The sequence below is a fragment of the Solanum lycopersicum genome, chromosome 10 (assembly GCF_036512215.1).
Source record: "Solanum lycopersicum chromosome 10, SLM_r2.1".
Classification (NCBI taxonomy): Eukaryota; Viridiplantae; Streptophyta; class Magnoliopsida; order Solanales; family Solanaceae; genus Solanum; species Solanum lycopersicum.
The window spans coordinates 35,202,394-35,215,619 of record NC_090809.1 but is presented as its reverse complement, the minus strand read 5'-3'; the positions used below and the strand labels follow the sequence as shown (position 1 = coordinate 35,215,619).

Genomic DNA, 13,226 nt, shown 5'->3' with positions numbered 1-13,226 from the left:
GAAAGTCAAGTCAGTGAACTTGCCATATTGGGATTAAGAAAGTAAGAGAGCTTTCAACATTTTGATTATAAAAGTGAGTGAGATTTCTAAATTTTTATTAGGAATGTCATGCGATGAGAGTAGCATGCATCATCATACTTATCATTCTGTACACATCACATAACATCTTACACATTGCACATAACATATTGCATATCATTCGTTCATATTCCATAAGACCTTAGATTCATGGACTTGACATCAAAATTTCACAAAATGAGGTCTCAACATATGGGACCTCAACTAGGGACCCTTCTTTAGCAAACACAGAGTCTATTTCTTTCATTCATACGTACTTCACTGCATTTCTTTGATAGGCTAGTGTAAACAACAGTTATATGTAGCATGTAGTTTAACACTATCATTGGATTCGCGTATAAATGATCAAGAATAACCTAGTTTCATTACTTAAGTATAGCTCCCCTACATATCACCCTATCCTAACACCTCTGCTATCATTCATATCATCATGTGCATCATTTGACGCTGGCCTCATTCATTAATTGGTAACTTTATCTTTGACTGATACAGATCATGTGAGCATCATGAAATCCAGTGTCTCCCCCACCTCGAAAAAAGGTGGTATCACTATCCAAGGTGACCCAAAACATGCTAGGGTACATGGGAATTGAACCCCGCTAGATCCCTATATTGGCTGTATAGGTTCGAAGACTTAGAGATATGAGGAGACCCATAATCATCATGCCAAACAGTGTCATCTCATGAGAGTTACGTGAACCTCCGCCCTTTGCGGAAGAAGGCATCAACGCTCATAGCTAGTATATCGGTGCTCAGTATAAAGTTTCATTACATTAAACTCATAAGTCCTGGAAGCTAGATCTATATAAGGAAATCATATCTCAACAGATCATTTCTCATCTAATCATTAGTATTAAGTTTGTTAATCTCAATACTTTAATTAGAGTGTTCATAGAGATTGGTATCTTCATTAACTTTACACTCTCATAGATGACTATGGTTTCGTAACATTTACTTAGGATCATTTGAGATTGATATCATCTTTTATATTAGCCTCATATCCTGTTGTCACCATATATATCAACATTAGCACATTTACTCATCATAATTACTCACCCCATTTTACGTGAATGTTCATTTCATCATATTCCAATGCACGTGGCCATTTAGTGAGTCTCACACTCTTACTTTACCCTTCTAGGGTTTCATAATTTTATTGTTCATTTCATCATTTCTTTGTTCATTTCATAATTTCATTGTTTATTTCATCATATGTGAATGCACATGGCAATTTACGGTGTTTCACACTCTTACTTTACCCTTCTAGGGTTTCATCATTTCATTGTTCATTTAATCATTTCTTTGTTCATTGAATCATTTCATTGTACATGCTATCATTTCATAGTTTATTTAATCATATGCCAATTCATTTGGCCATTTAGTGTGTTTCACAATCTTACTTAACCCTTCTAGGTTTTCATCATTTCATTGCATACATCTTAGGTTCTTTTATATTTAGACGTATGTGTTACTTATGGGTCTGTACATATAACTCGTGAGGCTTCATTTATAACTCGTTTAAGTGATTCATATCTTCCTAATATTATCTGGTAAAAGACTTATGCATCTTTTATGTATGCCAAGATCTCGATTTCGATCTAAGTAGGCAGCATTATTATTGAATATTTAATTTATTTATGACTTATATATCAATATTGAATTTGGGCAAGGGAACTTGGTTTCAAATCCCTTGGACAACACTTGCATTTTTTTCATTTACTTTATTTGATCTTTACGAAATGGGCACCCAAGTTTGAGTCCCAATTCCTTAATTTTATTTTTCCCTTAATTCCTCCCTTCATTTTTCGCTTAATAGAACTAAGACGATATGAGATCGAACCCCACAACCTCATTTACTTTTTATTTTATAACTTCTAAATTTTACTTAGGCCAAGGGGTTGTGGGTTTGAACCCCCACAACCACTCTTTAATTTATTTTAATTTTCTACTTTAATATGCCTAGGAGGTCGTGGGTTCAATTTCCATGCTTCACATATCTTTTCTTTCATTTTCTTAACTCTCCTTCACTGCCTAGAGGTCGTGGGTTCGATTCCCACACCTCACATTTCTTTTCATTCGTTTTATTTACCCTCCTTCACTGCCTAGAGGTCGTGGGTTCGATTCCTACGCCTCACATTTCTTTTCTTTCATTTTCATTACACTTCTTCACTTCCTAGTGTTCGTGGGTTCGATTCCTACGCCTCACATTTCTTTTTGTTTCATTCATAGCTTTCTTATAGTGAGGTCTTGGGTTTAATCCCAATAGACCTCACTTATTTTAAACATTATTTTCGAACCCCGATAAACCACAACATTAGCCGAAATTAAACCATAAACATGCTTGAAATTTTAATCACATTTGCAGCCTACATTGTTAAACATTTATACGTAACTTCATAGGGTATTTCCTAAATCATTTAATACATTCTTAGGTGCATTATGCATTGATAACTTATCCAAAAGATTATCACTCAAATCATCAACATTTCAACTCATATGAACATCACAAATTACATAATCATTTGTACATAAAATACATACACAACATCACATTTTCAAAGCCTTAACCCGAGGCACATAAATACGGTTAACATTGCACACACACGTACACATAATTTCAGAAAAACATCAACATAAGTCACATAATTCTGAACATACATATAAACATATAATCATCACGAAAACATGTTTCATCCCTAGTTTTATACCAGCAAACATAACAAACCTATGATTCAATGGGAGCTAGTGACAGGGAAATTCAATGGGTAACAACCCTATTTTTCGAAATAGATTAGTCTAAACCTTAGTGGTCTCTTGGGAAAGGGAACAAGACAGAAGAGCTTTAGTTTACCTACTGTTTTTGAAGTTAATTGGCATAGATAATTGTGAGTGAGAGTGATATATTCGTGAGGGAGAGAGATGAGCATGGGAGAGAAGAGTTATCTTAAGATTAGGAGTCTAGTTTAGGACTTAGTCAATTAGGTTTTTATTTAATTATTAGATTTTCTTTAATTTTAACTAAGATAATTAATAATAAATATAAATTAATTAAATTAATTTACCAACTTATATTATAAATAATTTAATTCATTGCTTCCACCTAGGTTCAAACCCGGGAGGAGCAAGACTTCACTTCAAGAGCCAATTTTCGGCCCTCTCTCCCCAAAATGAGCCTCCACCTTATAAATTAAATATTTAAATATATGTTTAGGATAATTACGATACTACCCTTATCCCAACATGGTTGACCCCAGCCTTTTATAGATCCAATAACTCCCCAAGTTAGTTGTTTTGGTTGTAGCAAGGGTTTAGTGGTCTGGTTCTACGCGCATCAATCTTTGTGAACCCGGTCAAATCATAGGAAATCTAGACACATTAAGCATTACTTCGAATGGTCATTATTAGGGTTGTTACACTACTTTTATGAAGTAATGATAATAATGGATTTTCAATAAAGGTAACTTAGCTTAGCACCGAGTAAACATGAAGAAACAGGTGTCCATTATCAATGTGGAAGCGTAGGTTCACCAAAATCCTCCCGAGTTTGACAACAACTATGCCCCATTTGGCATAAAAAGGATATCCATATATGCCTCAAAGTTCAATAAACTATGCTTGGACCATAAGATATAGCAAGAAACCTCACCTAATATACTATAATGTGTTAATGTTCTACGTTGGAAAGGTAGAGCACCTTCCCTTGGTGTAAGGCTCTACAACACCAAATTCGATATAACACCCATAATATTAGTGTCGTTTAAGGATACATTTTCGTTACAGAAAAATGGACAAAAGAAGTGAAGTATGGACCCTAAAGAGGATAACCTAAGGTAAGTTGCTTAGTTTAGGTGAGGGTATGGGACTTTACATATGCATTGAAAAAGTAGCTGTTGTCGGGAGTTCTAGGAAGGTGTTCTAATGTATATGATTATGCTTATATCCTTATGCAAGACATTGTAGTATTGTCTAATTCTTATGATGAAAAGCATGGTATGAGTCATAATAAGTCTATATGATAGGTGTCACTTTATACGTATAATGTTGGTCTCCTTGACTATATGATGAGGTGGTATTTGATATGCATATGGTTTTCTGTACTTGTCATGTGTGATGTATGAAGTACATGTTTAGTCTTGTAGTCTCTTAATGAGTTTACTAAGTATATGTGAGGTTATGGGACTTTATATGTACATTGCACTAGTAGGCTTAGAATGAAATTATGACTAGTGTTCTATGATGCTTTATGAGGTGAAGTTCAAGCATGTGTTGTTGATTGTAGCCTTAAATGATGTTATTCGTACTGATCACGTACATGATGCCTTGGGTTAAGTTTTACTTAAGGTCTATGCAATCGACTGAACAAAACGACACTAAGTTTGTTTAACAATGACCTGTTGGTGAGGTCTCATCTATGGATACTTAGCCTGGGAAAGACTCAACTAATGAACAGCCCAAGGTCCAATCTACCAAAGCCATTGACGGCCCATCAATGGACCTACTGGCCGTCGATGGTGGTCAATCGATGCAGGCCTTGTGCCATTGCCTAGCGACTATTTCTTTAAAGCTGTGAATGGGAAATTCACCCCACGTACTAACCTGACTTTAATAGGTTTATTTATCTATTTTTGGGTGTATAAGGGATCAAAAGCGTGATCAACCCATTCCCTATCCAATTCACACTAAATAAACTTTCCCTCAATAACCATTTCTTCCTAGAAACCTCCATTGTTGGTGAAGCTCAAGAACATCTTGGATCTTGGATTTCCATGGATTACTTATCAAGTTTTAGAGGTTTTCTATTAGACAACGGAATTGTGATCCTTCATCGCTAATTATTTTTTCATTTAGAGAGTTAATCTCCAAGTTTTAAAAGAGATTTCATGACCAAACTTCTTCTTCTTCAATCTAGCCATGGGTTCTTTCTAAATTGTTTTTAATGTAATAATCATGATGAATTGATTATAATGTATTGGTGTTATCGTGATTTTCATCGAATTGCATTATGAACCCATGTACCTTCCCATACATGATTTAGCCCTTGCATGGGCCTTGTGATCATGGCTTGTTGCTAGTTTAATTGTGAATCTCTTATGTTTAATTTTTTATATTTATTGTTATTTACGTGTTTTGATGATCAATTGATGATGAAGGTTCCATGTGGATAAATGTATGATGATTGGAACATGCCTAGTTAGATTTCTAGGAGTTCACTGCAATGGTGCCTTTATAATGATTGAACATTGAATTCAATTTAGTGAAGATGATTATAGATACTGCCTTAAGTTAAAATTATGGATGAATTGTGGGTATAAATTGTTGATGACCAAATTAAAGAAGACTTACATGACTTGATCTATGTTCTTCTAGCCTACAAATTTAATGTTGTAATGAACATTATGTGATTTTAATTTCTAGGGTAGATAAAGAATGAGTAGACTTGAATATTACTTGTTAAGCTATTGACATAGATTTATGTTATTGATGAAATATAGTAGATGATCAATGCAGGTGTAGCTTGGTTTTGCACTATCTTAGGCATGCTTTCTCTTATGATCAAAGCACATTTATCTACTGAGTTTTTATATTTATTGTTGATGAAGTAGGAGTATGGGTCAAGGATGAGGAAGGGTGAGAAATTTCTAAGAATGCTCATCTCTTCTACTTTCTTATAGTATAGATAGTTGATTAAGCCTTGTATGGCACGGTGGTATGGTCAACTTATGGTAGTGGTGTTTATTTTATTTTCATTATATATTTATTGACCATGATCTTGGAGGAAAATTGATGAATGTATAATCATGTGATTATGATGATCACACTATGTACAACTTGTGCTTAGTCTTCAATTCTAGTTTTGAATCTATGTTATGTTGCTAGTGTTATAGGCATGTACATTGCCATGTTAGGATCATATGTAGGTGCTTCCATTAATGAAGGGTAAAGTATTGATGACCCCTACCCATGTAACCTATGTAAATGTGTTAGTAGCTAATGTTAGGAGTCTTAAAGTATAATATGATGTTAGCTTGCCTCCTATGCTAAATTGTATCGTGTGGTCCATGATTGAAAGTGTTTTTTTTAGTTTTAAAATGGTGGCTCCCTCAATGTTTTGTTGATAGACATTATCTGATCATTTTGAAAAATTTACACCCACTCACATACTATGCATGCTTATAATGTAGTAAAGGTTCCTAGTGTCTAATGGAATTCACTAAATGCCTACTACTATCTATGTATGTTAAATATATGTGAAGTATATTATGTATTTCATTAAATAGGATGAAATGATAGGTGTAAGAGTATGGGAAAGGGTATGGGACCTTGTCTACGAATTGCACATGTGTACCTTGATAGGATAGTTCCTAGATTTGGTTTTTGTGTACATGAAAATAAATGAATTGACATGTTATGAATGTGATTTACATTCTATGATTTTTTAGTATATGAGATGATGAAATATGAATATTCATAGTGTCTTAAGGTGTTAATATGAAAGGCTTGCTCATATAGTTATGCCTATAGACATTTTATGCATTGATATATGAACATGTGTGACATTTACCTATTATGTGAAAGTTGTGCTCACATATAAGTACATATGCGTGTTTGAAGATCTAGGAGATAGAGGGGCCTTGAAAGGTGTAACCAATAGAACTCTAAATATAGATAGGTGCTTGAATATGCTATAAGCATATGAGTAACAAATACCCTAAGCCTATGTTTTATGAATTAATGTAATAAAGGCTTTTCAATAAAGGGAACTTAGCTTAGAACAGAGTGCACTAGACAATGAGAGGTGTTAACTTCCCTTTGAGGAAGATTTACAATTTTTTCCTTATATAATGTTGACTTACCTTAGAGGAATATTCATCCATGGATCCACATGAGGTGGTGGCTTCCTGTTAGACCCGCAATCTACTTGATCTAACTACGAGCAGACATGCCAAGGACTTGGGCATTGGTCTTGGCATGGATGATGGCAAAACAGTGCAACACAAGTTCAAGGTGCTTGGGTGTTGGCAAGGCAGCTTGAACGTGCATGGCTTACGTGCGGGCTAAGGGCGTTGGCAAGACAGCATGTTGACTTGATGAAGCAAGGCTGTGAAGACTTGGCAAGGTCAAAGACAAAGGCAGTTCACCCGAAATTGCTGAAATAAAACTAAGTGTGGAAGACAGCTAAAATATTCTAAGTGTTGGAAGCTGGCAGGATTATTCTAAGTGTTGGAATGAAGCCTGAAATATTCTAAGTGTTAGAATATTAGTATTTCGTGTAGATAAGAAAGTAATTTGAATTAGATTCTATCTGTTGGAAATATAGCTGTTGGAAAGTTAGTTTTGAACCCTGGGCTGACATGTGTCGGACAGGTGTCATGTGTAACCGCCGCATGTAACCTCTTGTAACTGCCATTGTGCAGAATTTTTATTTAAGGTGGAAATTCGTCTAAGGCAAAGGAGGGAGAGTTTTCTAGCCTTAGACTGATTTGTGAAGCCTTTCTTTGTATTAATTATCGATTAATAAAAGTTGGGACTTGGTCCTGTAAATGCTGCCTATTTATTGTTTGACATTGTTGTTTAAGTATTTCTATACTTAGTCAATTCTGTGGGTGTAAGTAGGCTGAAGTATTACAGACGCTGTAAGACTGCCTAGAGTGGTGTGTGAGAAAAATAAATTGACCCTCTTTCAATTGGTATCAGAGCACGGTTAAACAATGGTGAAAAATGCAGAACTATGGGAGTTGGCACGAAAAATTGAATCCTTCGTCGGGTTTACTGAAGATGTTCTGGCATACCCTACGTTTGTGGATTTATTCACACAAATCATTGAGTTGAGAGTGGACGCTAAGAAAGTTCAGGGAGAAATTGGTGGATATCGACAAAATGTTGATAACCACATCACTGAAATCTTGGACTTTCGTGCTACAACTACACAGAAACTAGAGGGACTGCAGAAGGAAAATGAGAACCTTCGTGCAGAACTCGTCGTTTTGTGTCGGGTTGTGGCTGCGTTGAGTTTGACTCGTGTTGAATCATCTAAGGTTAAGATTCCAGATCCTAAAGCCTTCAGTGGCGCAAGGAGTGCTAAAGAACTTGAAAATTTCATATGGGACATGGAACAGTACTTTACCGCTGCAAGAGTGCCGGACGCTAATAAGTTAAACATTACCACAATGTACTTGTCGGGTGATGCGAAACTTTGGTGGAGGACTTGTAATGTAGACGACGTAAGTGCTGGTCGTCCTAGAATTGATACATGGGATAAGCTTATAAAAGAAATGCGCGATCAATTTCTTCCTAGCAATGCATCTTGGCTTGTAAGGGATAAATTGAAAAGGTTAAGGCAGACGGGTTCAGTGAGGGAATATATAAAAGAATTTACCTCTGTGATGTTAGACATACAAAATTTGTCTGATGAGGATAAACTTCACAATTTCATTTCGGCCATGCAAGGCTGGGCTCAAAACGAACTACGAAGGCAGAATGTTAAAGATCTGCCTGGGGCAATTGCTGCTGCTTATTCGTTGGTAGATTTCCGGACGACTCGTCCTTCGACAGATGTCCCTTCTACTTCGAAAAATAAGAAAAAGAATGAAAAGAAAGGGGAATGGAGAAAGGATAGTCGTAAAGAGAATGCAAACGATAAAGGAAAGGCACAAATGAAGGATGGGAAAGACAGACCCAAGAGTAAAGATGGAAACTCTAAAGGCTGTTGGACTTGTGGTGGTCCTCATTTGGCCAAATCTTGTCCAAACCGGGAAAAAGTGAATGCTTTGCTTGCTGGTAGTGTGAATCAAAGGGAAGAGGATGAAGAAATCGTGGCTGCAATGGCAAACCCATTGGGATTGTCCTTCAATCACATTATGGGGATCAATAATGTTGGAGAAATCTATAGCACTTCGAATCCTCATGCTTCCTTAATTCATATAGAAATGAAAGTGAAGGAACAATGTGTGATGGCAATGGTTGATACAGGGGCCACACACACGTTTGTAGATGTGAAGATTGCTACAAAATTGGGGCTGAAGTTTTCTAAAAGCCCTTCATACGTCAAGACAGTCAATGCTAAGGCACAAGCCATTGTGGGCATGGCTTATAGTGTGTCTATGTCGACTGGAAATTGGGTGGGAAAACATAATTTGATGGTGATGCCGCTTGGAGACTTTGAAATTATACTTGGGCTTGATTTCCTAAGAAAATACCAGTTTGTTCCGTTTCCTCACTTAGATTGAGTGATGGTAATGAGTGGAAGTAATGCTGGTTTTCTGAAGGTGTTCATCCGTTTGGAAACATTAATAAAGTTGCGAAAAAGAAAGACAAGGAAATGTTGTTGTCTGCTATGTCAATCGACAAAGGGCTGAAGAAGGGTGATGAGACCATACTTGCTGCCTTGATCGAAATTAAACCTGATGTGAAGATGGAAGTGCCTGATTGTGTTGCTAAATTACTTAAACAGTATGCTGATGTTATGCCTCCTGAATTACCAAAGAAATTACCACCAAGGAGGGATATTGATCACAAGATTGAGTTGCTACCTGGTACGGTTGCCCCTGCACAAGCTCCTTATCGTATGGCTCCTAAAGAATTGGTTGAACTACGCAAACAATTGAATGAATTGCTAGATGCTGGATTGATTCAGCCGTCTAAGGCTCCATATGGTGCTCCTGTTCTATTCCAAAAGAAACAGGATGGGACAATGATAATGTGTGTGGACTACCGGGCGCTGAATAAGGCAACCATAAAGAACAAATATCCGGTTCCGTTGGTGCAAGATTTAATGGACAGGTTAAGCAAGGCATGCTGGTTCACAAAACTTTATTTGAGGGCAGGCTATTGGCAGGTTAGGATAGCAGAGGGTGATGAACCAAAAACAACATGTGTAACTAGATATGGTTCCTATGAATTCCTTGTAATGCCGTTTGGGCTGACTAATGCCCCGGCAACATTTGCAATTTAATGAACAATGTACTGTTTGACTATCTTGATGACTTCGTTGTTGTTTATTTAGATGATATTGTTATATATAGTCGAACGTTGGAAGAACATGTTAATCACCTAAGTCTGGTTCTGTCTCAATTGAGAAAATACACACTTTATGTCAAGATGGAAAAGTATGAATTTGCTCAGCAAGAGATAAAGTTCTTGGGGCATCTTGTTAGTAAAAACAAAGTTCGAATGGATCCTAAGAAAGTGCAGGCCATTGTTGATTGGCAGGCACCTCGTCATGTGAAGGATTTGAGGTCGTTTCTTGGCTTGGATAACTATTATCGAAAGTTTATTGCTGGTTACTCAAAGAAGGAAGCGTCTTTGACAGATCTGTTGAAAAAAGATGCAAAATGGGTTTGGTCCAAATAGTGTGAAGAAGCATTTCAAAATTTAAAGAATGCTATTGTATCAAAACCTATACTCAAATTGCCTGATTTTGAGTTACCGTTTGAAGTACACACTGATGCGTCAGACAAGGCGATTGTTGGCGTATTAGTGCAGGAAGGTCATCCAGTAGCCTTCGAAAGTAGAAAGTTAAATGATGCTGAACAAAGATACTCAACACATGAAAAAGAAATGGTTGCGGTGGTACACTGTTTGCAGGTTTGGAGAGTCTATCTCTTAGGCACTCGATTTGTGGTAAGAACTGAGAATGTAGCAAATACAATCTTCAAAACACAGAAAAAGTTGAGTCCTAAACAAGCACGGTGGCAAGAATTCCTGGCAGAATATGATTTCATGTGGGAACATAAACCAGGAAAACACAACCAGGTTGCTGATGCGCTGAGTAGGAAAGAAGTGTTTGTTGCAGTATATTCAATTTCAAAACTGGAAACTAATTTCTATGATAGAATCAGATTGTGTGCTGCAAATGATTCGTTATGTGTTAAAAGGATGGGTCAGGTGCAGGAGGGCACAATGAGACGGTATTGGATCGAGGACGATCTGCTCTATTTTAAAGGGGGGAGAATCGTTGTGCCAAATCAGGGCGGGTTGCGCAAAGACTTGATGAAAGAAACGCATGACTCCGCTTGGGCTGGACATCCAGGCGTTGAAAGGATGTTAGCCTTACTGTCTCGTGTGTATTTTTGGCCGAAAATGGAAGACGATATAGAGGCGTACGTTAAGAGTTGTCATGTTTGTCAAGTTGACAAGACAGAATGTAAAAAGGAAGCAGGGTTGCTGCAACCTTTGCCTATTCCTGAAAGGCCATGGCTATCGGTAAGCATGGATTTCATTTCTGGATTCCCTAAAGTAGATGGCAAAGCATCTATCATGGTGGTAGTTGACAGGTTTTCAAAATATTCTGTTTTTATTGCTGCTCCTGAGTTATGCTCATCTGAAGTTGCTACTGAGTTATTCTATAAACATGTGATTAAATATTTTGGTGTTCCGGCTGACATTGTGAGTGATAGAGACACAAGGTTCACGGGTAGATTATGGACAGCATTGTTCAATATGATGGGAACTGAATTAAAATTTTCTACTGCAAATCACCCACAAACAGATGGACAGACGGAAACAATTAATCATGTGTTGGAACAGTACTTGAGGCACTATGTGACTGCAAGTCAACGGAATTAGGTGGCATTGTTAGACACTGCGCAGCTTTGCTATAATCTGCACAAGTCGTCTACAACAGAAATGAGTCCTTTTGAAATCGTCTTACGCAAACAGCCTATGACGCCATTAGATGTTGCTAAATCTAAAAATCAGGGAAAGTGTCCAGCAGCATACAGAGTTGCAAGGGACAGACTTGAAATGTTATCTGAGGCACAAGATAGCTTGCGCAAGGCTAAGCAGCGCATGAAGAAGTATGCTGACCAACATCGTCGCTCAGTGGAGTTCAATGTGGGTGACAAGGTGTTACTGAAACTTACCCCACAAATCTGGAAACAAATTGTAAGTAAGACCAGACATCGGGGTTTGATACCTAAGTATGATGGTCCATTCGAAGTGGTAAAACGAGTGGGCGAAGGTTCTTATAGGTTGAAGCTGCCAGAAAGGTTGAAAATTCACCCCACCTTCCATGTGAGTTTCTTGAAACCTTACTTTGCATATGAAGATAATCTGGACAGGAACAGATCAAAGAGGGCTCCTCCATCAGTACCTACACAGTATGATGCTGAAATTGAGAAGATCCTTGATCACCGGGTTTTGGGCACGAGTAAGAAGAATACTAAGACTGAGTTCTTGGTCCATTGGAAAGGCAAGAGTGCAGCAGATGCTGTTTGGGAAAAAGCAAAAGACCTATGGCAGTTTGATGCTCAAATCGATGACTATCTCAAAACAGTCTCGATGAGGACATCGAGTTCAAGTGGTGCGGGTGGTCTGTTAGACCCGCAATCTACTTGATCTAACTACGTGCAGACATGCCAAGGACTTGGGCATTGGTCTTGGAATGGATGATGGAAAAACAGTGCAACACAAGTTCAAGGTGCTTGGGTGTTGGCAAGGCAGCTTGAACGTGCATGGCTTACGTGCGGGCTAAGGGCATTGGCAAGACAGCATGTTCACATGGTGAAGCAAGGCTGTGAAGACTTGGCAAGGTCAAAGACAAAGGCAGTTCACCCGAAATTGCTGAAATAAAACTAAGTGTGGAAAACAGCTAAAATATTCTAAGTGTTGGAAGCTGGCAGGATTATTCTAAGTGTTGGAATGAAGCCTAAAATATTCTAAGTGTTAGAATATTAGTATTTCGTGTAGATAAGAATGTAATTTGAATTAGATTCTATCTGTTTGAAATATATCGCTCAAGACTCAGATAATGAGACAACTTGTGATTGTCATGGACCATTTTGCTTATGTGGAGCAAAAGATGTTAAAGTTCTTTCTGAAAGAACAGCTGAAACATTGTTCGAAACAATCGAACATATTCAAGATGAAGATGCTAGGAGAAAGTACCTCCTTGAATTACAAAAATTGGTTACTAAGCATCACCACGAAGAAAGGCCTCATGTTGAGCCTTTTAGTATGAAACAAATCATGAGCAGATTTGATCACAAAAGGGATGAGCCTTCAATTGATGAGCTCAGAGGAGAAGTTAATACTCTGAAAAAAGAAATCAGAGATATTAAATCCAGACTTCATTGTCTTTAGATTAATGATCTAGCCAATGATATCCTTAAAACCTCTTCACCCAAAGAATTAGGAGAACCTTCCAATAA

General features: G+C 37.4%; 1 protein-coding gene across 1 annotated transcript; it reads left to right on the top strand.

The window, feature by feature from the left end:
- Positions 1-7,787: 7,787 nt before the first annotated feature.
- Positions 7,788-9,305, top strand: LOC138338809 (uncharacterized). Its single transcript, XM_069289895.1, has one exon. It carries the CDS (start codon positions 7,788-7,790, stop codon positions 9,303-9,305), a length of 1,518 nt encoding a protein of 505 aa, XP_069145996.1.
- The last annotated feature ends 3,921 nt before the right edge of the window (positions 9,306-13,226 follow it).

Bases quoted from the DNA above. Each gene is read 5' to 3' on its own strand.
- LOC138338809 (XM_069289895.1), top strand. From the start codon at position 7,788: ATGGTGAAAAATGCAGAACTATGGGAGTTGGCACGAAAAATTGAATCC.